Source organism: Gobius niger (assembly GCF_951799975.1).
Source record: "Gobius niger genome assembly, chromosome: 4".
NCBI lineage: Eukaryota > Metazoa > Chordata > Actinopteri > Gobiiformes > Gobiidae > Gobius > Gobius niger.
Window position 1 is genome coordinate 17,706,249 of NC_136855.1, and position 24,654 is coordinate 17,730,902.

Consider the following 24,654-nt stretch of genomic DNA (forward strand, 5'->3'; position numbering starts at 1 on the left):
CTCATGTGGTCCACTTTCAGCAAATCCTGGTGAAAATCCACTTTCGTATCATTGAACATAATGGAAGTGAAAAGGTGTTCGCATCAACAACTACTATCTGGCAAGATTAGCTATATCTGATGCAAAATAACATCAAGCTGTACATAAAGTTGTTAACTAACAATAAATGAAGTTCAAATGTTGTAAATACATTTTAATGACAGCAGGCTATTCCTCACCTGCTGGGTCTATAACTGTTGATTTGTCTTACCTCCAGAAATGTCCTTGGGCTGATGCTTCATAAACTTGTATTAAAGCATTACCGAACTCCCCCTTCTGTCTGCACAAAGAGATTAACTGTGAAGCACAAAATATAATCCTTATTTCTGGGAATCAGAGGTATGATAATACCATATGGTGCACTGAATAATCTTTTAATTTCCCCTGTTAAGCAAATAATTTGAAAATGTGCAAAGATTAATATTGATTCATGGGAGGTTCTTTGTGCTCTTAACAGACTTTTCCTTTAATTTACTGCAGCGCCCTATACCTGCACCTCATTTTACTACCTCTGATTTCATCGCTGCCCTCTCCTTCCATAATGCACCTCTAGTCCCATACTGCTCCTCTGTGGACAAGAGAGAGGAAATTGGATTGAAGTGTGTGTGCCATAACAGAAGATGAAGCATCACAATCACGCTTTCATTATGTCGTCTTAAAGGTGAAGAAGAGAAAAACAACACAAAATTTGAATGCACGGATGGAAGATTAGATGGAAGCAGAAGCCAACCTTTGTCACTTGGAGCAATGGCCCGGCAATGTGTTTTGCATATGGCACAAGCGGTTATCACCGGCAATATTAAATGAAAAGAGCAGTGTGAATTTATGACCCTTTACATATACAAACGTTATTCAGAATCATAAAAATGTTGGCAACGAAAGCAGATATTTTGACAAAGACAGGCTCAAAAACAAAGAAAACAATTAGTTTTATAATAAAATTCAAATAGAACAATTTGTAGAAAGTAAAAAATAATAATTATGAGATGGTAAAATATATGTAAAAAAATACATAGGGGAATACAATGCTATATGCCACGGAATAGAGGATTAACATGATTTTCAACATGTGTACGGTTAGTGTTGCATTTCTGTAAAAAGTCATATATATTTTTCATAATACCCGAACACAAAACTCAAATCTTGTTGAAGAATGGCACTTTGATGTGTAATGCCCAGCGGCCAGTAGGGGGCCCGCCTCCTTTCTGTTTCGCTTCTCATCAAGTTGAGCAGAAGTTTCAAGTGGGCGGTTACATGTCTCTCTCCACCAATCAGCTGAGGATGTCGGTGATTGACAGCTCACGGGTGACCTCTTGAGCGCAGTGTGATAAACTCACGTCAATTAGCGGCGCAGAGTGAACACCGGTGCAGCATCACAGGCTCGAGGTAAATAAAACAGTTGACCGACAAGCGGTTCAAGATTACCTACTACACAGATAAACCTGGCCTGATGATTTGCAATAATTAACTGATGTTTTTTTAGTTTAGCAGATACTTTAACCTTATGTTTGTTTCGCACTTGTTTAGAGAAGCATGGAGTGGCGACAGCAGACGAGTTTGAGCTGCACTGACGCTTTCAACGAGGCTCAGCGCTGGATAGAGGTAAATCTTTCTGGTCTCTGATGCGGTTTCTAATGTATTTACCTGCATTTAGACAGTGTAGCCATTACTCTTTAAGAGGAAATGCAATTGTTTCGTTTCTCTCTTACTGAATAGTGTAGACTTCTCTGTAGGATTTGCGACAATCACAGTGGTTTATGAAACAAATAACCAAAATGACTTGCAATAATGACTTCTGCCCTTAATGCACTCACGACCATATGGATCTGTCGAGTCTGGAAATGGCAAGTTATAAGCAAGGACATTGTAAGTATTTTAGTTTGAGAATTTGTTAAATTGAACTATTTGAACAGACCTGTAACTTAAACGATTTTTTTTTTTACACATCAATTCAACATAGTCGCTCTGTTTACTTTAACTGTTGCTTCTACTGCTTTTGCCATGTGTTGTAGTTGTTCAGTGTCAGCGAAAATATTGGACTGAGCTGTGCAACCTTATTTATTGTAGTTTTTCTAACTTTTTTTTCTTAATGAATGTAGGTTTTGCCACACAATGCACATTTTGTTCATAGGAGGATGTGGTTATGAAGCAGCATCATGTTCTGAAACCTGTCCACGCTCTGGCAAAGCAGCAATTCTCTCATTTCAGTCAGCTTTATTGTCAAGACTTCTTCATGTAAATGGAGATAATTGATTCCAATGTTTTGTTTCTCTCAATCCATTGATGCAAAAGATGATAGTTCACGGGTGCAATATGAAATAAATGCAGGCCCAGCAGAAGGAGGGTATGAGAGTTGACCAGTCATTTGGACCCATCACCGATTGAGCCTCTTCAGTCCTGCCTCAATCCTGCCTCCCTAAGTCGGGACTGAAGAGGCTTTGAGATGGGTGTGGTATCTCCCTCTGAGATAACTGTGTCCGCTCTGCAGCAGGAACGATCCTCAGATTGTCCCAGTCCAGACCATTGTGTAGCCGAAACCACTGCAGTCTTGCACAGTCCAGAGAAGCGAGCCCTCCAGCTTGAATCAAAACCAGTGAATGTAATTGTACAGTGTGAGCTGAAGTGTTGACTTGCCTAAATTGGACCATTAATGTCAGTTTTGTCTGAGTGCAACAAAATGAGCAAATGCTTCTCAGAGTTTTCTTGGCAGCAAGTCCAGAACAGTTTTACCCTCCTATTTTGGTGCAATGAGAGATGCAAGCGTGGCTAAATGGTAATCAGTTTTGTGTATCATTGCGGCTGCACCTGTCTGTCTGTCTGTCCTTTCTTAATCAGTGTTGCTGTAGACCATAACAATGAGTTGGAGCAATAATAATCAGTCACATGTGGTGATATAAGGTGCTCCTGTATGTTGAGTTTATAATAAGCAACTATTATATCAACATTTGAAATCGTTTCCAGAACTTACAGATGTATGATGAGCATACGGTGTAATAAAGGCACTTAGTTTGGGCAAACTCATAAAAAGTGGGGTTTAAATGATCAACCTAAATGAGTGCAGCACATTACTGGTGGTAGGACTCAAAGCCCAGGGTCCGCACAAGACATTAGAATCATCTCTGTATCCTCACCAAGTCTGTTTGATCAGTCCAGTCCACACAGATCAGATTTTCAGTTTGCCAATTGACTATATTTTAGATTTTGAGGTTGACCTTTGCTGACTCGGGTCACCAGAGCCACAGTTTTGAAGATGCTTTTGTAAAGATTTCTGAAATACATGAAGATAAATGTGCCTACCCACTAACATGTATCTATTTTCAATTCCTTTTTGAGGTCCTAATGCTAAACGCGAGTGTTGTATGTCTGTGATTCTTTTGAGTTGGAAACACTTGTATTGAAACAAACTTCACAGGAAAACATGGTGTGTTTTGACCACCTCTTGTCTCTTGTTGTTGCAATATGGCACTGCAATGTTGTGGTCTAAAGCCTCCACGCCTCACCCGATGCCCTGCTCTTTCTCCACAAACTGATTGTGATTGTGGATTCCTGGGGGGACTAATTAGTGAGAAGAATAGCCTTTTGGGGCGCACTGTTAGTTATGGAGCTGAACCTTAATAGCCCCATTTTTTATGTGCTCATTACAGAGCCCCCAGCCCAGTGCTTCCCCCTGCCATCATGTGAAATTGTTCGGCCGCTGCTTTATTCGGTATTTGGCCAAAAAGAGCGTCTGGATTTTGGAGCGCACATAGACTCTTTTTTTCTGTTTCCTGAGTTAGTTGCATTTTCTTTTGGCTAGAATTGGGGCTGTGAAAAAATAAATACAATCACATCTAAATAACATTTTTTAAGGTCAAAATGAGCAAATGGCAAATACTGCTTATTATATTAATTAGTCAATATAAAGTCCTCTGTGGAGAACAAATTATCCTGTTGCTTGTTTTTTTTACTTGTTTTAACTCAACAATTTAGACCTCTACAAACATGCTCGGAAATGCTTGCAATCCTTGTATTTAGCAGTTAATATTTCACTCAATTTAAATGCTTGCGGACATGTTTTAAAATATGCACTTTGAGCTCAATTCTGATTTTTAAATTCAATACTAGTCAAAAAGTTCAAATGTTACTTTTAGATATTCCCTTGAGATTGACGCAATAGAGCAACAATTCTACCTATAAACATTTGTGGAAGTAATGCATTTTTTAAATGTATTTTTCAGGAAGTAACTGGAAAGTCTTTTGTCTGCATTGACTTTCGGGCAGCTTTGGAAAATGGTGTCCTGCTTTCTGAGTAAGTAATGAGCTTATATCGAGTTAAAATCATTAATCTATAAGCTGACATTGAAAGTGCTTGGTTAGTTTAGTTTGTAAAGTTTGTGCATATAATTATTTTGTTATTCACAGCTTAATGAACCAGCTAAAGCCTGGCATCATAAAGCGGGTGAATAGACTTTCTACTCCCATTGCAGGCTTGGTAAGTAAAATATCAACCATAATCTACTAAAAAGCCAAATGATATAACGATATGGATATGGATATGGATCCTGTGTTCTCACATGTGTCCTTAATAAAGATTGAATGAATGAATGATGGTATATAGTACACAAGGTGCATTGAGTTGCCTTGTGTACGAAATGCGTGGTATAGATGATAAACATGCCTTGCCTTGCCTAGTCTTGAGCAGACAAAAATATTGCACCCGAGTGCCAGGAAGCCGGCGTCTTTGTGGCAGTTTCCTGTCTGACACAGACCGTCAGTGTAACCACAATCAGATCTAGAAACTGTGTCCTATAAATCATTTGCATCCTTTACAACTGGCTTAGACAAAGCACAAATTACATCAATATACGGCACTGTATTCAGAGAAAAGGGTTTAATAGGGTTTTCAATGGTTTTACACGTGGCCACACTACACTTTTGATGACTCATTTTTATTTACAATGACTATATTGATTTTATTGTCAGCCCTCTATTGAAAATGATGAAGTGAAACTGGTTCATGTGAGCACATGCATTTCCATATTACTGTATATGTAGGGACCACAGTGTGTTAAGAACCTACTAACCAGAACTTTAACACTTCAATCTAACAAGAGCTTTTATCTGTCAGTCACATTGGAATATTGACCTGGTGTGAGTTTTGTTCTTAAATTGCCAGTACTGTACAAAAGATCTCTAAGTCTAATAGTTTTAGTGTGTATTCAGTCCAAACAATAAAACAATCAGCATAATTCTTGTGGATGTTGTAATCCTGAGCAGTTCAAAGCTCAACTATGCGGTTCTCTCCAGTTTTCTCCTTGCTCTAATCCCCTGAACTGCCTGAGTGTTTGATGTCTCTGTCTGTGCTCCAGGATAATGTGAGTGTGTTTCTGAAAGCCTGTGGCAAACTGGGCCTGAACGAGTCCCAGCTCTTCCACCCCGGAGACCTGCAGGACCTGTCTACACGAGTCACACTCAAGTACCGCTCTTTTCTCTTCAATTTTTACATGTTTTGCGATTCTGTCCACCTGCCACTTGTGTAGGTGATTATCCTGTAAGTTGTCTTTTGTAACGACCAGCACCATGCACTCACTTTTCCTTCTTTAAACATGCTACTTGAACTAAGATGCTAACCACTGGAGACGAGGCACATCCAACAATATCTTGAGTTTTAAAGATGCTCTCATGCCTGTGGTTCTCATAATATTTTCCTTAAAGACAGGGCAGACAACAACCCATCAAATGCATTAAAACATTAACATAATTTTCTGCAAGGTTCCAAGTAGAACTTCATCATGTAATGAGAAGCAATGAAGTGAGACAAAACAACTTGAGTAAACCATTTATTGACATCAGTTAAACAGAAATGGGCTGTTTTTGTAGCTGATCAAAAGTTTAGGACCTTCAGTCGCAGATGCCATCTGATGGTTATTGGGCTGCAGTCGACTCCAGTAACGACCTTCATTTGGGTCGAGGATCGTCCAGTATCTTGTTCGACAGCCAATCAGATCCTCCGGCTAGTTCAGCTCTGAACCTTGTTAAAGGGACTAGAAGATTCAAGTTGGTTATACTCACTACTGCCCCTCAGGTCTTATGCATAACTTCAGGTTCTATATTAAAGGGACTATACCTAATTTTTAACCTTTTTCATCAAAATGTGACAAAATGATTATTCTTAATTATTTATTATTCTTGTCTTTCGGCTGGTCTTCGGGGTCAATATGTGGTGAAAAAGGTAAACCCCTTTTTGCCACATATTGACTATTTGGGTTGACCTGACGCAACATCAACGAATCCTAATACTGTTACGCATCAGACTGATTATTTTTTTTTCACAAATGACTACTTTTCCAACATGCTTTAATGGGGCAAAGATAATTGTACCTTTTACAAAAAGAAAAAAAAAGAACAGGTATAGCTCCTTTATAAGCTATGTGAATTTTGCCATTTTTCACGTTTCATTTTTCACATCTCTGGTACAACCTGACCCTCTGACCAGACACCTCACGTAGGATAACTATTCTCAGATACTATATTTGCACTCAATGAAAAGTGAATTGTCTTAATACTTTTTATACATAGCTTTAGTCACATCTAAAAATCATTCAAGCCTGTGAAAAATATTATTGAGGATTAGTGCTTGGTAATTATTGTCAGAGTTGCTTTGCATTTATAAATCCATGACCCGCGCTTGTCATAATGCTCCTCTTCATGAGCTGCTGAGCTGATGGCGTGGTGTGCAGTCTATAGAGGAGAGGCCATTTGAGTGCTGTATCTCACGCATTGCACACTGTATGTAACGAGTGAAGCGGCACAAATGAGAACTCGGAGATTGCAGTTTTTTAAACCAAAGTTAACCTTCACATCATGGCTCTAATGCGCTTAAAGTCTCCTTTTATACATGTCTACTTGTGTTTATAAGAAGCTTATTGATATGAAGTATTAGACTTCTATAAACTTTGTAACAATTTAAGTGTTTTCGTTTTACAGACGAGATGAGGGCAACAGGAGGCTTAAGAATGTAAGTACTGCACCATGCAACCAAACATTTTACACTTTTACTCCTTACTCATCATTTTGTCCTTGGTTTTGAAACATGAAAATAGGCAAACCCTCTAACTCTTTATTCCTGAACGCTAATCTAGTTCAACATGTAATTTGATATTTTAAATCTACATGTTTTGTTGTTTTTCCTTTTTAATATTGTTTGTGCTGAACTTGATGAAAGTATTTTTTTGTAAACCTGCACATGTAGAGGACATGTGAGAACACAGACATGCTTTTGTGCACTCGGTGTGTCACAAGTTTATCTGAGAAGCTTCATTTGAATTGAACAAAGGCCGATAACATGGGCTCAGTAATGAGGCTTGGCAGAGCTGTCCCTCCTCCAGTGGAATGCAGAGTATTTTTATAAGAATTATTCAATTAGGGTCAGTTTAAAGTGATTTAAAGCCAACTGTTCAGATGAGTCTTATGTAATTATTTTCTACGATGTTTTGTATGACTTGCCGAATACAAATTATTTACATTACATTAAGTATTTGACTTAGGCCACTTCCACTTAGTTGGTGCCTCTGTTGCTAACAGTGGAGGGCAGTAATGTGTTGCTCTAATCTCAAAGCAATAGGGAAATACAATGTATCAAAGGTGTTGCTTGTGTAAATGGGTGATGCCAATTATTCTTTGAACCTATTTTACTGTCGCTACTGTAGCTTTAGCTTGTAGTATACAGTAGTTCTGATGTGGTTTCTGAGGTAAACGCATCCTCAAATGTTTATCAAACAAAATATAATAGTTTAGCCCATAGACTGTAGAAAATAATGGACGTCTTATGCTCACTCCTCCCCGTTTACCAGAATGACCACAGCCGTGGGGCAATTCATGGCGGATTTACAGGCTCCCCCTCCCCAGCTCTGACGAAGCATGTTCCTAAAAAGACATACGGGCGGGATTTTCACCGTAGACTCGGCCCTTGCGTGACGTGTAGCTCGCGCTGCTCCAATGCTAACAGTCCGAGCCTCATTAAGTACGAGATTTCAAAAAATCATATTACGAAAACCAGCCTGGTTTCATATAGTGTTATTAACCCAGCGTTATCTCAGGAGGAAGATCTAGCCTAGTATAGCGTTGAAACAATTGAAACCAGGCTTTAAAGTAGTTTTTAACGTGTCTAAAGTCCAATGCTTTTCAATGGGGGCCTAGCGGCGATATGGAGGTACTGCAGCAACGGCGGAGCAATGGCGGCCCCCACATTTGTGGTCAAAAAGCAGGGCAGCCAGCGGCCATTGGTTTAGCCTCAGTTATTGTTTGCATGAATGTTAAAATTTGGACCACTGTAGCAGACTGCCTTTCTATGTATACCCTTCAGGAGCTTTGTTAAACATTCCTGAAATAGACATTGAGAAACAAATTAAAATGACAATCCTCTTGGGCCTTTATCATCTTCCACTGTAATTCCTTCTTTACAGAGCTGCGCAAAAGGACTGCTTTTTTACCAGAAAACATTTAATTAATTAATTGGGATTGAATGCAATAATTAAAACCTTTTGTCTTTTAAAGGTGCTAATCACAATCTACTGGCTCGGCAGAAAGGCCAATCAGGACACCCTTTATAAAGGTCCCCAGCTGAACTTTAAGTCCTTTGAAGGCCTGCTGGGACTCGCCTTATCCAGGGTAGGAAGGAACGCTTATGGCATTATTTACACGTTTTGCTTCAATATTTCCTTCATTTGTTGTGATAACCTAACAATGTTTAAACTTTTATGGTAAAATGTAGTCATTAGATGATGGCAGTGGTTATCACTGCCCAGAGAAAGATGACGCACAACGCAAGAAGCCAAGCTACAAGAGATACAGTTCAGTGGACAGCACAACTTCACCGGACGCCAAAGCTCGAACCACCAACAGTGAAGGTGCTGTTCGATGTAGAATTGCTTTTAGAGTTAAGAGGTGCAAGAATGTTTATCTTAGTTTGCGTAATGCATTGTTTTATCAAAAGTAGGGCTGCACAATTTATCGCCAAATGATTGTCTTTACAGTGGGCTCACAATATCCATATAAAAAATATATCAAAATTAGAGATCTTTCATCTGCATATGACCCATCCTTTATAGCAGGGGTGTCCAAAGTGCAGCCAGAGGGCCAAATGTAGCCCTCCGACCTTAGGCATCTTGTTTTATTGCCACACATCGCCAGACATGGTAATTTTCCTGCAATTTTAATAATTCCACACAATTAAAACCTCAAAAATTAACATTTATTGTGAGACTGAGCTAGCATTATGGTTCCAAGCGTATAGATACAAGTTTGGGGAATGGTTTAAACCTCTTAAATACACGTAGTTGAATGTTTGAATGCACTGACCACTGATCTGTGGCCCTCCATGCCTTAAACATAAAATGCCTTGAATTGGCCCTGATTTTTGTATTGTCTTTCTTTGACCCAATTTGTTAATGCAAGGTAATTGTGTTTTTTAAGATAATTCAATAATATAAGACAGTCAAATATGTTTTTTCATATCGTGCAGCACTAATCAAATATGTCCATAAAACCTTAAATTCTGTTTGTTTTAGGCTTTGAATTGCCTCGCTACACCAATGGAAAAAAAAGATATTGCTCTCCACCTTGTAAACTTTTATGGATTTGCTTTTCTTTAGCCATTTCTAATCTTGCGTTTCACACTAAACCCACTGATACAAACAATTCTCCCATAAATTTTGTTTGCTGAACTATAAGACAGCTCATCCTATCCTTAAAGATTTTCTTTTTCCTCGAGAGAGCCACTTGTTGCTGTCAAACTGAAAAAAGCAAAGCCGCTTCTGCTTATTTTATTGTGTCATTTGTCCGGACTGTCATCTCTGGACTCATGTATGTCAGTGATAAATCGCGGCTACTCTGATATAGAGGGGATGTGTTTGTGTGTTGGGAGAGGCACGAAGGCTTGGCACAAATTTGGCCCCAGGCTTGACTGCACAGACTCCCAGAAGAGTAAACAAGAGATTTCATGACATTCAAGCAATATGGTTTGAAATTGGCATTTACGTATACCCGTAATATGTTTTGACTATGGGCTGTATAATAGAATGTAGAAAGTTTCACTATATTGATACAACTTTTCAAGCAACGTTCAATATTCTGATACTGCATGGTTAGCTAATTTGGATTCTGAAACATGGCATTACTCTGTTCTCTTTTCATGAACTTCACTTGCTTTAACTTTGTTTTTTTGCCATCTCCAGGCTGTGGAAGTGATGCAGAGGCTGAACAGGTGTTTAGAATGGAGACATCTCATGTTTTGGCTCAATCAAACAAAGGACATTTACCTCCACCGCTGCAGAAGGTTAAGCAGGCGCAGAGAGGGCGAGGCTGCACCAGCCTGCTGTCCAGGTACAGCACCGGCCATTTTTATTTCATACTTTGCTTCAAGGATAAATTATTCTTACTTGGCTAATAGAAATGTTATTTTAAATGTCTGGAACTACAGTATTGTGAAGAGTGATACCTTTGCAAACGAGCACTTTGTTTAGTTTGGGTGAAGATTTACATTTTTTTTTGTACAACCCTAGTAGAAGGTTGGGAAATTACTGAAGAGCATGATAATATGGGGGCGAATGAAGATACTGAGAAGTTGACGCAAGCGGGTTCAAACGGAGGATATGGCAGATGTTTCACTCTGTTGATGACTTCTGAAAGGAAACAGCCAACAGGAAAGGACTATAATAATGATGCAGAAAGAAACAAAGATGAACGTTCAAACAAAAGTTTGGCAAAATGTCAGCATTTGGCATTTTTAAATTCTTCTTCTTTTGTGCAGAAAAAAAAGAAACCCTTCGTGATGCTTCACAGAACCCATATTTTATTTTGTCACATCATTTATCCATTACAGCCCTCTGTGCTCATGAGTTTGAAAAAAACATTTGGACTTAGTTTTGAAACTACTGCAGTGTTGATTCTCAGTTTCCATTCCTAATCTCAGTGAAGTGACTCCCATTCCTCACTTGGTTTCCATTATTTTGACTGTTAATTTTCTTTATACCCTTTCATCGCAAATAACATGCATCCGGCTGCACAAACATGCCTACACAGTACAGTGCTGCAAGCAACTCAAGATATTTAACTGCATTTGGTTATCATATTAGTGTTTGCTGCTTATTATACAGAGTTATCAGCGCTGCAATGACTTTATATTGGTGTGTTATCTGGAATGGCACCTTCTCACTTGACCGGTAATGTGAGTGCTTTTCACGTGACTCATAAGAAGCGAATATAATATAATATATATATATTTTATATTTATATATATTTATATTTATATATATTTATATTTATATGAGAGCCATCCGCTGAGATATTGTGATGGCACTGCAAAAGCCAGTGCACTTTATCTTCCACTGTTCTGTTCGATTTGGCTTCAGATCAAGTCAAACATTTTGTTGATAACGAACAAAATAAGTAGTGTGTATTTAAATTCAGATCTTGTGTGTTTTTAGACCAGGTCAAACTCTGAATACTGAAGAAAAACCAGTTCAGGTCAATCCTGGCTGGATTTGGTAAGTCCTGGTTGACCGCTGTGAACCGCTTTCTCGCTGACTGTAATGCTTTTAGTTTTGAAATATCATGCTTCAGCTGCTTTTGCCATTCCCTTTATGATTGATCAGAAACCATTCCTTCCGCTATTAATAATCCGAGCGTAGACTTGATAGATTTTTATGACGGATGACAAAAATGTTTGTGATCACAGACTGCTTCTTGTCGTCTAATAATGTCAGTGTTGTGATGAAGCACCTGCTTAATGCTGCTGTAATTTATTAGGATGTCAATTGTGATGGCCCCTGTTGCCCAGAGCAGTGCTATTACTTGTTACAAGCTTTGGCTGCTGTGTTAGACAGCGACATCTGTTTCCATTTCATACAGCGTTGCTTCTCTTGCATTTTGCGTCTTTGGCCTGCAGTTCTGGGATAGTGTATTGTTTCTCAGCTGTTCTTGTTAACATGCTTGTGTTGTAAAAGCCATATGCTAGTGTACCTATTTCACACTGTCAATGATATAAATGTGCGTTTTTAATTTGCAATATCTGGCATCTGTTGTATTTAAACAGGAGCAAGTCCCTCAGTGATATCCCAATGGTTTACCCTGCGCGTAAAATGTCTGACGAGACTCAGGAATCGGATCCAACACACTTCAAAAGGAAGAGCAGCACTACAAAGGACACTGAAGCTCAGTGGCAGGACGTGAGTGAAACCAGCTCTTATTTTCAGCACACTTATTGACAACAGTTCAAGTGAACTTTTGCATCAGGACTTTACGAAGTGGAAGAATCGTCGCAGGAGCAGCAAGTCGGATGTACGCAGGACGTCTGTGGACAGGGAGCATGTCATAAACCAGATGACTAATGGTGCCAACTTTCAAAAGGCTACATCACAAAGTGGTCCAATCAAAAGGTATGTATTTTTGCATGACTGGTTTGATTCTAGGGCAGCACAATTACTTGCAATTGTATTGAAGTTGCAATGTTTACTAATATCCTGTCTCCATGGGCTCTTGTTGGTTTACTAGCTATTCTCATCAGTCTGGACATGTTTAAAATGCACACTGTGAACACAATCTTGATTTACAAAACATCTCATGTAAACTTAACTTAGAAAGAAAAGTTGCAATCAGAAATGTTTCATATACATGGTGATGCAAATACAGTATTTTAAGAGTGTTTGTAATTTGACCCGTCTTTCCCTGGTCTTCTCCTTTCACCCGTTTGGCTCCTGTTTCATGTGTGCTCGCTCTCCAGGGACCAGCCGTCACAACACAGCCACAGCCCGGGCTCCCACCCCTACGCCACCTCCCCAACCAAGTCGTCAAAGTCTAACCTACGGCCCCACACTCGGGCGCTGCTGGCACGAAGCAACGCCACAGAAATGCCTTATAACGCTCCGTCATCATATGATTCACGAGCTCATATTCAGGTGAGTCTAGCTATGCTGTCAGTGTGGTGAATAGTAACTACTTCTTAATATTATATCATAAGAGGCTTTTGGTTGCAGTGTTGTGAGAATACAATTTGACTTTGTTTTCAGAGGCCAACAGTTGGAGCCATGCCAGGACCTGAAATGAACGTCTTAAAAAAGGACGGCTCCGTGGCCTCTTTGGCTTCAGTGGGAGTAACAGCCACCACACCTTCATTGGAGTTCCCGTATAGCTCACAGTCCCACGTTCAAAACAGCCCAGGCCCAGCACAACCATGCTCCCAGGACGTGACGGAAGAGATTTTTACACGCTCATCTGTCCTGCCAAAGGAAATCTCCAAATTAAATGCTGCTGCTGAAAGTCTTTCTTTAGTAAACCCTACGGAGATCGATACTGTGAATTACCTGACCGTTATAACACCCCATTGTGAGAAGCTGGAGGCAAGCATGGAGACAAGCAAAGGGCAAGGTTTTGATAAGTACCTATCCACATCTGGAACTTGGTCTGGATCTGCCAGTCTTCCTCGTGGGTACCGCCGGTCTGAGGGCACGAGTCGCCTCTCGTCTGCCATCACAGCCAGGCCTTTTGGTTCCAAACCCTCCAGAGTGTCCTCTCTCCCGAGGCTGTGCAATGTGAGTAAACCACAGACCGATGTTTCCCTTTTCTTTAGTCACCACACGGTGTCAGTGTGGTCTTTCATTGTTTAGTGATATTGGCTTTCGATGTATATGGACTGAATTCATGAGAAAATGCCCTCAAATGTAAACCACACGACTTTCCTTTCTCTTCCAAGGCACTGTATTTATCTTACAAAGTCAAACATGTTCAAAACATAGCTAACAAAACACTAAAACAATTGCCTTTTTATATGTTACAGCACACATGTTGCTTTTCTGGCATCTCAATGTTGTTTAGTTAATTAGTATCGATAAAAGTATTTGTTAGCAAATGTAAAATCCGCCACTTGCATCACTATTTGTCCGATCCACCAATTGATTTGAACTTGAACATATAAGCCCGAACCTTTTCAAGTTCAGCTCTTGAGACATTACAGCTTGCCGTGCAGGGTTAATTCGGTGGGGGGTGTGTGCTGCATACATAGCCTCAGTTGCCTTGGGGTAGACTTATGCAAGAGAGGCTGCCTATCAATCTGCACCAGTGGACCCCCTGACCAGCACCTGCCACTCATTCCTGGCACTGCGTTCACACAGGCAAGACGTCAAAAGACAATATAACAGAATGAAAATGCCCAAAGCAGAATTCAAACTGTCAGTCGCGCCTGAGCTCAAATGTAGTTTAAAATTTAGATAGAAACATGGGGTTTTCGTATCAACATAAAAGCAACAGTATGTGTGGAAAATGGTGAGGAAATCCTAGAAAGAATATCTTTAACACACTGATTCTTCTCCCCGTAGAGAGAAAAAACGGTAAAGTGAATTCAATTTAAAGATTGTAGTCTTAAAAAGATTGACTAAACTAAAGTTGATGCTTTAAACGTGCTGAAGGATACTCTGTAATGTAATGAGATCTTGTGTTTGTGTGCATTGCTCTACTTTTTGCAAGCACGCTCAGGTTACTTTTGTTTTCTTAGATTGCCCTCATTAATAATTGATGGGCAGCTGCTCTTTTGTAGGCTACTGTTTAGTGTCTCAATTAAATCGATATTTGTTGCGCAATTAACTTTACTTACTATACCTTAATCTAAACATTTATGTGTTTAAACCTGTCACACTTCACACGTTTCTCTATCTAAACTAGCACTTTCCATTTATTTTGTAGGTAGAGGACAATCATCAGAATTGGCTTTCCAGTGATGATAAAGATGTCTCTCCACCCGCCACTACTTTGCTGAAAAGGCAGACGCCGAGTGCTCATCTGAAAGGCCATCCTCCGCTGAAGCACACAGAGCTTGGTGCCGAACAGGAAAAAGAGAACTCTGCCATTCTCTGCAATGTGATTCAGACCAACGGCTTTCACCCCGAGCCCCTCGTCCAGACACTGTCCCTGCCCCAGCTCTGCACTGCCGAGATGCCACAACTCCACTCCTCTACTTTGGTGAAGGAGCCCAGCGGTCCAATGCATGTATGTTGCAAGTGCATAATAGCCATCTAAACATAACTGACATGCTGTATACCCTCTACCCTGCCTTTATTACTGGGCCATTTAAAGATTTGACAATGTTTTCAACTGAGAAAAAAAGACATGCCTTGCTGACGGTGGAGATTATATTGTCCCCAGTTGTTTAATCTAGCCATTATAAACACAAGGAAAATTATTTGTTTTTATGCCATTATTCTAGACATTTTTTCAATCCACAGTAAAGCTTTTCACCCAAGGACCTTGCAGCAGTAGACTGGGAGGGAGAAAACAACCAGACTAAGGGAAAGGGAAAAGGCTATAAAACCCTGATCTCTTTTCCAAAAATGTTTAAATAAGGATCTTGTCTGCTCTAAACGGGTACTGAGTAATAAAATGGGCCTAAAACTTCAAGCACCCTCTATATCAAGGGCAAGTTTGGCCCTTGGTCTTTTGACGATGAATCCACCAAGCAGGCACTACAATTGTAGGCCGACGTTACTTTCTACAAATGCCAGCATTGTGCATCCTATATGGTCTTTTTTCACATTTCTAGAGTAAAAAAAAAAATCATCTTGAGGGCCAGAGGTTCTATGATGGGCCTGACGTTGCCTACCCCTGCTCAATATCCCCCCTGTTCCTATATCACGGTGAACAACAGGCTCTAGTTTCCACAGGAAGCCGAGGACACTGGTGTCAGTTTAACAGCTGCGTCTCTTTCAGGAGGATCACAGTGACATGAGACTGTGCCTTACCCTCAAACCCCACAGCAGACGCGACTTTGGATTTCAGACACACTGGGACAGCAGAGGGGCCCGGGTGACGTCCATTCAACCAGGTGAGTCATCACATTTATTACTATTGTTGATATAAATTCAAATTGTATAATGCAAGTCCTGTCATTTTATATTTAGTATTTTGACTATGTTTTTGTTTGAAACTCTGTAAGATGAAATTATTGTAGAAAAAGCAGTTTCCATGAAGTACTGACATTTTGCAAAAAATGTTTGAAATAGATTCATAACTTTCATGTGGAGTTAAAGGGATATTTCAGGATTTTTGACATAGGGCCTCATTTCCTAGTTATCCAGAGTGTTGCTGATTTCTGGAGATATTTTTTTTTGTAGTTCATGCAGTTCTTATATTTGAAGAGTTTCGTGGCGCTAGGCTTATGCTAGGCTAGCACATTTCTATGGTATTCAGCTACACTGCATTAGAAACAGTCTGACACACTCCACAGTGCACCTGAGGCAAATCACTTATAACGCCAGACTAACCATATAAATGTGTCGATAGAATATTTTTTGGAATATAACTGAACATGCATCACATGAATGATTGCATTTTGAGGGACTATTTTCTAGCAGATCACTCCGCTGCTGCGTAGCTTATACAACCACGAAGCAGATGCTGCTCAAATATAAAGTATTTTAAATGCAAAATTGTTAAAATTACTCTATCGACACAGACATTTATATTGTTCGTCTGGTGTTATAAGTGATTTGCCTCAGATGCTCTGTGGAGCGAGTCAGACTGTTTTTAATGCAGGCTAGCTGATATCGTAGAAATGCGCTAGCCTTGCATTAGCCTAGTGCCACGAAACTCTTCAAATAAAAGAACTGCTTGAATTACAAAAAAAATATCTCCAGAAATCAGCAACACTCTGGATAACTAGGAAATGAGGCCCTATGTCAAAAATCCTGAAATATCCCTTTAACTTTAACGTTTTAGCTTAGAATTAAACTCGCCTTCTGTCCACAGGAAGTCCAGCAGAACTCTGTCATCTCTGCATCAATGACGAGATTATTGCAGTCGATGGAGTCACAGTGACAAAACTGAATTTTAACCAGTGGAAAAATAAAATGTCCTCAGCCCTGCAAACTGGCAGCCTGACCATGGACGTGCGGCGCTACGGGAACAGAGGTAGGACACATGCTAATAGCCCTGATGATTGTGCTGTGCGTATTAGGGCTGCACTGTAATGATTTTACTTTATATTTTAATGCATTGCATGCTTTTTTACACAACACATTTTAATCTGCATTATGCAATTCTTAATTTTCAATAATGGCTAATTTTGGGGAAAAAACAAACATAATTGCATCTTTTTTATTGGAAAGACACTGCAGGGAAAGGGAAACTTGACCAATTTTGAGGTTTTGGGCCACTGTGCTTTATATATAAACCCATAAAATGCCTTATTCCAACATGACAACATTAAATGAAAGATAACTTGTAATACACGTAATTTTCTTAAATTTGTTGGTAATAATTTTGACATTTGTATTTATAATTTTTCTGCAATCCCTGCAATTTGCCAATTTCACATCCCTGTCTCTAAATATGTACAAGCCACATAATTAATTGAATTTTCAGTGTCACATGAAAACAATATTTATTGAAAGATTACTGATTGACTTAGCATTTTGTTCCAAGTGTATTCTGCAGCCCTCCTGGACAGCTCTTATTGAAAGTTGCATCTTTTACCGGTGGTCACACTGTTACACAATCCTTGGCGTTGATGGTTTGTTATTTCCATTAGATTGGAGCATTAGTGAGGCAAGTCTTTACAAGCAGCCAGGACAGAACAGGAAGACCGTCGATTTGACCTCTGCTGTGCCCCTCCTGATTGGTCGGCTAGATCACCATGCCAACACTGACCCTGCGCTAATGGCCCTGTCAAAATTTAACGGGCAGCCCAACAATGTGAGCAATATTTAGACACAAACTATGGCAAAAGGCTGAAAACGTACTGTCTCACAGTGAGGCTCCATTATCGCTGTCTATTGGGTGAATTTTGGTTTTCTCTCGCCTGCTCAGGTTAATCTCCGTCAAAATATGGACGGAGCACATACTGACATCCCCAGGACAGCCACAAATAAAGGTTTGGCACAAGTTTAAAAATGGCTTACAACACACCCTGGTGCTCCAATGTAAATCTGTGACCGCTGTTCTTTTTGAAATAGATTCTAATGTAGTGATTAGGAAAAATCAAAGGAGGAGAGCAGAATTTTTCAGACAGAGAGGTAAAATGGTAAACGGTTACGCTGCTTGGGTGGCAGGAGCTTGGCTTTTTATACAAATGAAAGCAAGTCAGGCCGGGCAATATGGCAAAATCATTACCCCCAACGTGCCGATCACAATTTTTGATTTTGTATTCACATTAAAAATGCAGGAACATTATGGTTTTGAAGATGGAGCCAATTTATCAATTAATGCTTTACTGCACTGTATAATACTGTGAAAAGTGTAACGTAAGCATTGATGTATGCAGTAAATATGAAAATAGGAACATCTGTTTTTGTAGCACTTTTCTTGAACAAATCTTCATGTTTAGTTGCTCCAAAGATAGGATAACCGTAGTTTTTGAAACCCAAAACTTTCCAAACAGTCAATAACTTTTTTAGCTTGGTAGTTTGCTGGTTTGATGTACAAATATAGTACTCTCCATCACTAATGCAGCTGCCACTTGTTCTGTCTCCATGGTGTGTGAGTGTGCATGGCAAGGAGCCGCTCTGCACAAACTAATCATTTGCACATTGTTTGAAGTGCCCCCCTGTGGTGGCTGCCAGTGCGACTTCCTCTGAACAGTGTCTTGTCTCTGGGCTCCACAGGCTTCAGCTCGTGGGTGTACTTGTGCGGTAAACGCTCGCTCGGTGTGGGGTGTCTTGTGTTCATTTAAAGGGGCGGCTGGATGTTGAACCCCTGTTTGCTGTGCAGCATCACAAACAGCTGAACAAAGCAGATCAGTGTTCGTCGCACACTGTGAAATTGCCTTTTCTGACTTAAAATGGCATGCTCTTCTTGCCCGGATGGATCTTTTTCATTATTTTTGCTGTCTCTATGCTGGGTACACATCAGCACACTGTCTCTCATTTGCGCTGCTGTAATTGGATACTTAAATGTAATTATTGAGCGGGTCACCTCAGAGGTTCAGAACATTGTTTTGGAGAATGTACATACTTCATTCTGACCTCAACCACTAACTTGTCATTTTAACAACTACAGAGCCTCGTATGCAAAAGCCATACAGTCTTGTTTTCTTAACTTCTAACACAGCAACTTTAAAGAAAAAAATAATTGGAAGTTAACTTTGAAAAAATGTGGAGAGTCCCAAAATGAAACTTCTACAATGTTTCCATGCATTTTTTTTTTTACATATTTAATTCTCCTGATGTGTCCCCAACATAATGTGTTTAAAGCATGGCACAAATAGTATATTAGAGATCATATTTACTAGTTTCGATGTTTCATGACTTTGTTCTCTTTCACAGGAGGTTCTGAATCTGCTATATCTGACGTAAGTGGTAAAAGCAATTGAGGAAATGCGTTTTCTTTTGAGTTGTCGTGAGGAAGCTTGGCATCTGAGCTCTCCAAACCTGTCTTTGCCCTCCCAGCTTCAGGTGCCATCCCTCAGCCCCTCCTCCTGCAGCTGGTCCTGGGACAGAGAAGAGGAGCGCAGGCGGCAGGAGAAGTGGCAGGAAGAGCAGGAGCGCCTCCTTCAGGTTCAACCCTGTATCACATCTTTCTTACAGAGAATAAACCGCTTTAAGCATTTATTTTATTCAGTGCTTTGTCTGCATTCGTTTGTCAGGAGAAATACCAGCAGGATCAGGAGCGACTTGAGGCAGAGTGGAGAAAAGCACAACAAGATGCTTCTAGCGACAACAAAGAGGAGTTGAAAGTGAGTATTTGGACAATGCAAACTCAAATTCATAGGTTTAAAATCCAGCAACTTGCCTGAATTGCTTGTACAATGTTTTTAAGATGATGATCAGCGACGAAAACCATCAGAGGGTGCACCCGCATGTAAACGGTGTGACGAGTAAGAGACCAGATGAACAGTGCCGAGCCACCGATGCAGTGAAGGAAAACTCTCCCTGTGGAGCTAAAGAAATGCTACAGGAGAAAACAAGTGACTGGTATGTTTTGTTTTATTATGAAAACACTTTCTATAGCTTTCCACTTGCAACCCTAATCTGGTTTCACATTTTTCCCCCCACAATCTCTCATGAATATGTTATTAGTTACGTAGGCAGTGTATTTAGTGCACAATATTAAGACGTTTTTTTTGTCAAATCTTTGTGACACAAGCACCGATTGACATTTGTATCAAAATTTCCCCGTTTCAGACCTCTACAAATGTTCTGAAATGATGTGACCTCTGCGAATTTCCTTCAGTCTTTCTCGAATGTGAAAGCTCCCGGACATGTGCAGAGTGAACTGGGTCTTGATTTTTTTAAACATTGTTTGAAAATCAAATCTCAAAGAAAACTACAAAAACATACACATACAATCGATCTACCCTTGTCTACTTATGTGTTGCCAATGTGTGCTGTGATGCTGAGTGAATTACTGTGTTGGGCCTTATTGCTGCTGGTGCCTCCGCAGGGCTCACGGCTCCTTTGGCTTTGCGCCGCTCTCTGCTGCTCACAGGTTGGAACAGGCTGAGAGCATTTATTGCAATTTTTATGTCTCTAGTGTTAGCATACCTCTGCTAACACGAGGCTTTGCTGTAGGTAGAACTTAGTTTATTTTATAGTATCCTTCATACGTAGATTGCAGATACAAACCTCATAGTTTGATACTAATTTTCTGTCTGAGGGACAAACTAATAGTCTTAACAGAATATTTTTAAAACCATTATACACATTTGTCAACATTCAAGCAACTCCTTCTAATCTATTGCTGTGATTTTGTAGCCTTGTTTCTAGTCTTAGTAAAATTTTAACATTTGCACGTATTATAAAATCTATACGTATTATATATTAATCCCGTCAATACAATGTGGGACATAGTGGTCAAATAATGCATGTTCTGCCTCAGGGCCAAGTCCATGTCCACGCCAGCGCTAACGAGCCCGCAGAAACTAATGACAGGCAAGTTCCGACACCTTTGCCACATTTAGATTTACCATTTGACTAAAGTGTAGTCTTTCCAGGGGCGGGGGACCAGAGGAAAAGGAAAAGCCAGACCACGGTGTCTAAGGTCGAACAGGAACGGCAACAGATTCTGGACGAGATGAAGAAGAGAACGCAGCTCCTCACAGATAACAGCTGGATACGTCAACGAAGTGCAAGTTTTTACAAAGAGCCTGTAATGCCAGGAGTTCCAATCAAGAGGTTAGAAATTTTTAATCTGGCAGCAAAGAAGCTAACATGAAAAGTTGAACTGTTGGCTCATGCTACTCCCAACTTTTTTTTTTTGATGTGTGTACATTCTGATGCGGTAAATGTGAAATGTTCAGAAAATATGCCTTTTAGATACCTAACAAATGCTTGTCTTTATTTGCAGGTATGAGTCTATGGACCACCTTGAGAGCTGGCGCCACTCTCCAGTCACTTCTGTGACGTTCACTTATCCCCGGCCCCAGTCAGCTGCTGCAGGATACTGCGGATCAACCAAGATTTCGTCTTCACGCCACAGCACAGGGTCCATGCCTCCTACATACAGAAGCAGGTACTGTGTGATACTGTACGTCTTACAGTGGCCTTAAAACGTTTGATTTCTATTGGTATGTTACTAAAAAATCTGATTACCCCACAATAATACACGAAAGTATAACGAGTGGTAAACATTTGAAAGAAGAAGTTGAAACTTAAAAAGTGTTTCCAAACTTTTGACCAGTACTGCATTCAATTTATGTATTGGCTTTTCTTTATTTTCAACACTATTTATATTGTGTGATTCTTATTGAGGTCATTAAACTATGAATGAACACATGGAATTTCATAGTTTTCTCATTGAGCTTCATAAGGTAACTGAAATGCTTTCCAACAGTCTGTGAAGCAGTGTTAATTTTGACATGTTTTATTTTAGTTTTAGTTTGTCTTTTGACTAAAATGTAATTAAATTTTAGTCGAGATTTAGTGTAAAAAAAACTTTTCAATTTTAGTCTAGTTTTAGTCGACTAAAATTGCATGTCAATTTAGTCGACTAAATTTAAGACTTAATTTAGTCGACTTATATTTATAATATTGATTATAATCATATTTAATCTGGTTCCTCTGCCTCATGGAGCTGCTCCACATGAACAAAGCTCAGAGCTGATCCTTTGGCAGAGAATTTACATGATCTGAGGCTCTTTCAGACAGTCAGTAGAAGTTTGGATGATTTTAGTCGCTCCTTTTCATTTTTATTTAGTCTTATTTTAGTCGACTAAAATATCTGGACATTTTAGTCATAGTTTTAGTCTCATGAGAAACTTTTAATTTAGTTTTAGTCCAATTTTAGTCGTCAAAATAACACTTTGACTAAAATTAAGACTAAATATTTTAGTCGACGAAATTAACACTGCTGTGAAGGGAATAATATTTCTGGTGACCACATTGTGAAGCCCACTGAGAGAATGTCAAAAGTGTGCAAAGCAGTAATTAAAGCAAAATGCAGCTATTTTGAAAAACTTATTTCAATTTTGTTTTTAATAATTCCACATGTGTTCATTCATAAATGAATGCCTTCGGTGAGAATCTACAATGTAAACAGTGTTGATATAACAGAAAAAACAATACATAAGTCATTGTTTTTTCTTCCCACAGTTTAGGTCTGTGGTAAATGCCATTCATTGCCAGTGATAGGAAAGCTACACATAATAGGTGCACCTTTTCTATAAGGGTTAATACATTGAAAATGTTTAAAGAGTTTTTTTGTTTAAGACCTTTAACACAAAGGGAATAAATGTAGGGATATGACTACTTCTATAACCCACTGTATACTCGGCCTTGACTGTTTTACCACATGCCCTAGGACTGAGCCAGGCGGGAGGATGTGCTGTGTGTGTGAAGGGGTTCTGGATAGTGGGGCAGCTATGGTCATAGAGGCCCTTAGTCTGTGCTTCCACCTCGCCTGTTTCCAGGTGAGGGGTCAGGACTGGGGTAAATCCTGTCGCTACTGAGCTACATTGCTTTTGTTTACACTTCTTGTTGGGAAGAGAGCACTGGGGCTCTTATTGGTCTTGCTTGGTAACGTCATACTTTGTCATTAGAAGTCTATTGTGAAATTCTCACGTTTGGGACACTCTGCGGTGGCTTGGCTTTGTTTCATTAACACAAAGATGGAAAATAGGTGGGCTGCACTTGCTGTGAAAGGCTGTTCTTCACCATTATACTAGCTAGTATTCTCACTTTTATTTTCTGGCCATGAACTGAGTTGACTATTGATTAAATGGAACATAGGCCAAAAAATGTTGACTTCGTGATATAAGCCCCACATTTGGTATGAATGATCTCTGGGTCCCATTTATAAAAAAAAAAAAAAATGAAAAAAGATGAATAAAATAATCCATGTTGTTTAAAAAAAAAAAAAAGAAATCAATACAACCAAATGATGTTTTTTTGTTTTTTTTTAACCCTTTTTCCTGTTAAATCAAAGATCCATATTGAATTTTTTGGGTGGCTAATAATAACGCTTTTATAAAACAAGCAATATTCATGCCAAATTTGGTGCTTGCATCACAGAGGAAAACCACAAGATCAAGTTGCAACCAGATCTTTTCAACAATGGAATAACATGCATAACTTTTTAGTTCAAGTGGATGTCTTTTGTAGTGATCTTTTGTGTGATAGTTAAACAAGGTTAATCCCAGCGAGTTTCTGGTGCCCATAAATCTGCCAAAATGCATCAATGACCTTTTTAATAATATTTTTGGTTTTGCTTTTTGTCTGGGTTTGACCAGTGCATGGGCTGTTACCGAGATCTCAGAGGAACAGAGGTTGGAGTCCAAGTCCGGATCCAAAACGGCAGGCCCTACTGTGAGCCCTGCTACTCCCAACTCCAGTGTGAGTGTTGATTTGCTTCAACTCGGACAATTGTTTATTTATTGAAATAACTGTCCAGTAACTCTCTATTGTAGACGCCACCCAGTTGTGACCAAAACCCAGCCCTGCATATCACTGAATAACTAGTACATATGGCAACACTGGCTCAAGATGATTTGTCGTTAATTTAAAGAGTAGTTTTTAATATATTAAATAGTATGCAATGGAGTAATGCATATGTTTTTTATAATGTATGTGTTTTGTGTTTATAGATGTGCTTGTATTGTTACTCATGTCTTTATCACTTACTGTGAGACCCTTGTAGCGTAAATTGCACTTAACATTTTTCTATTACTTTATTTTTCAACCACATGGTGTCGCCATTGCCCTCTTCCCTAAACCTCGCAGTGACACTGGTTTGTGTGAAACGTGTTAAATATACGGACACTTTCTAAAAAGTAGAAGCTTGCTTTTAATTTTGCCAAACACATCTTTATTTCTGAACTATAACTACAGGACCTAGAGCATTTGAATAGTGTCAAAGTCTTTGAATGTGTAGCTATAATTCTTTTTAAAACTTAGGTTTTCAAAGGTTTTAATATGTGTATAAAATGTTTTGAGACATGTCCTGTATGTTGTTTTAGTGACAGCACAAATAAAGATTACTGTGCTCAATAGACTCATTTTTTATCAGCTCTGATAACTGATATTTATATACGTATTATCGAGACGTTTGACTTATTTTGCTATGTTGAATGCTTGCTATTAAGTTTTTTGGGGGGTTTTTTGGCAATAGTTGCAAACTGTTTAGCCCAGCACTTTACAAAAAGCGTGAAATATTTGCATG

At 39.4% G+C, this 24,654-nt stretch overlaps 1 protein-coding gene across 1 annotated transcript; it reads left to right on the plus strand.

The window, feature by feature from the left end:
- The first annotated feature begins 1,354 nt into the window (after positions 1-1,354).
- On the plus strand, positions 1,355-24,108 carry LOC306962579 (LIM domain only protein 7-like). The gene is made up of 28 exons (XM_079555760.1): positions 1,355-1,425; positions 1,567-1,641; positions 4,257-4,327; positions 4,441-4,510; positions 5,388-5,494; positions 7,006-7,036; positions 8,575-8,688; positions 8,792-8,927; positions 10,254-10,401; positions 11,505-11,564; positions 12,113-12,245; positions 12,313-12,455; positions 12,800-12,974; positions 13,086-13,607; positions 14,755-15,057; positions 15,775-15,889; positions 16,813-16,974; positions 17,594-17,757; positions 17,872-17,935; positions 18,666-18,692; positions 19,326-19,351; positions 19,449-19,556; positions 19,646-19,735; positions 19,819-19,973; positions 20,979-21,173; positions 21,346-21,510; positions 23,726-23,828; positions 23,903-24,108. Exons 2-28 carry the CDS (start codon positions 1,573-1,575, stop codon positions 23,948-23,950), a joined length of 3,504 nt encoding a protein of 1,167 aa, XP_079411886.1. The 5' UTR covers positions 1,355-1,425; positions 1,567-1,572; the 3' UTR covers positions 23,951-24,108.
- The last annotated feature ends 546 nt before the right edge of the window (positions 24,109-24,654 follow it).

What these genes read in the sequence shown, in the direction of transcription:
- LOC306962579 (XM_079555760.1), top strand. Translation starts at nt 1,573, where the DNA reads ATGGAGTGGCGACAGCAGACGAGTTTGAGCTGCACTGACGCTTTCAAC. An exon ending in CAAAGTGGTCCAATCAAAAG is followed by an intron (nt 12,456 to 12,799) that starts GTATGTATTTTT and finishes CTCGCTCTCCAG; the next exon opens with GGACCAGCCGTCACAACACA. An exon ending in CCAGGAGTTCCAATCAAGAG is followed by an intron (nt 21,174 to 21,345) that starts GTTAGAAATTTT and finishes CTTTATTTGCAG; the next exon opens with GTATGAGTCTATGGACCACC.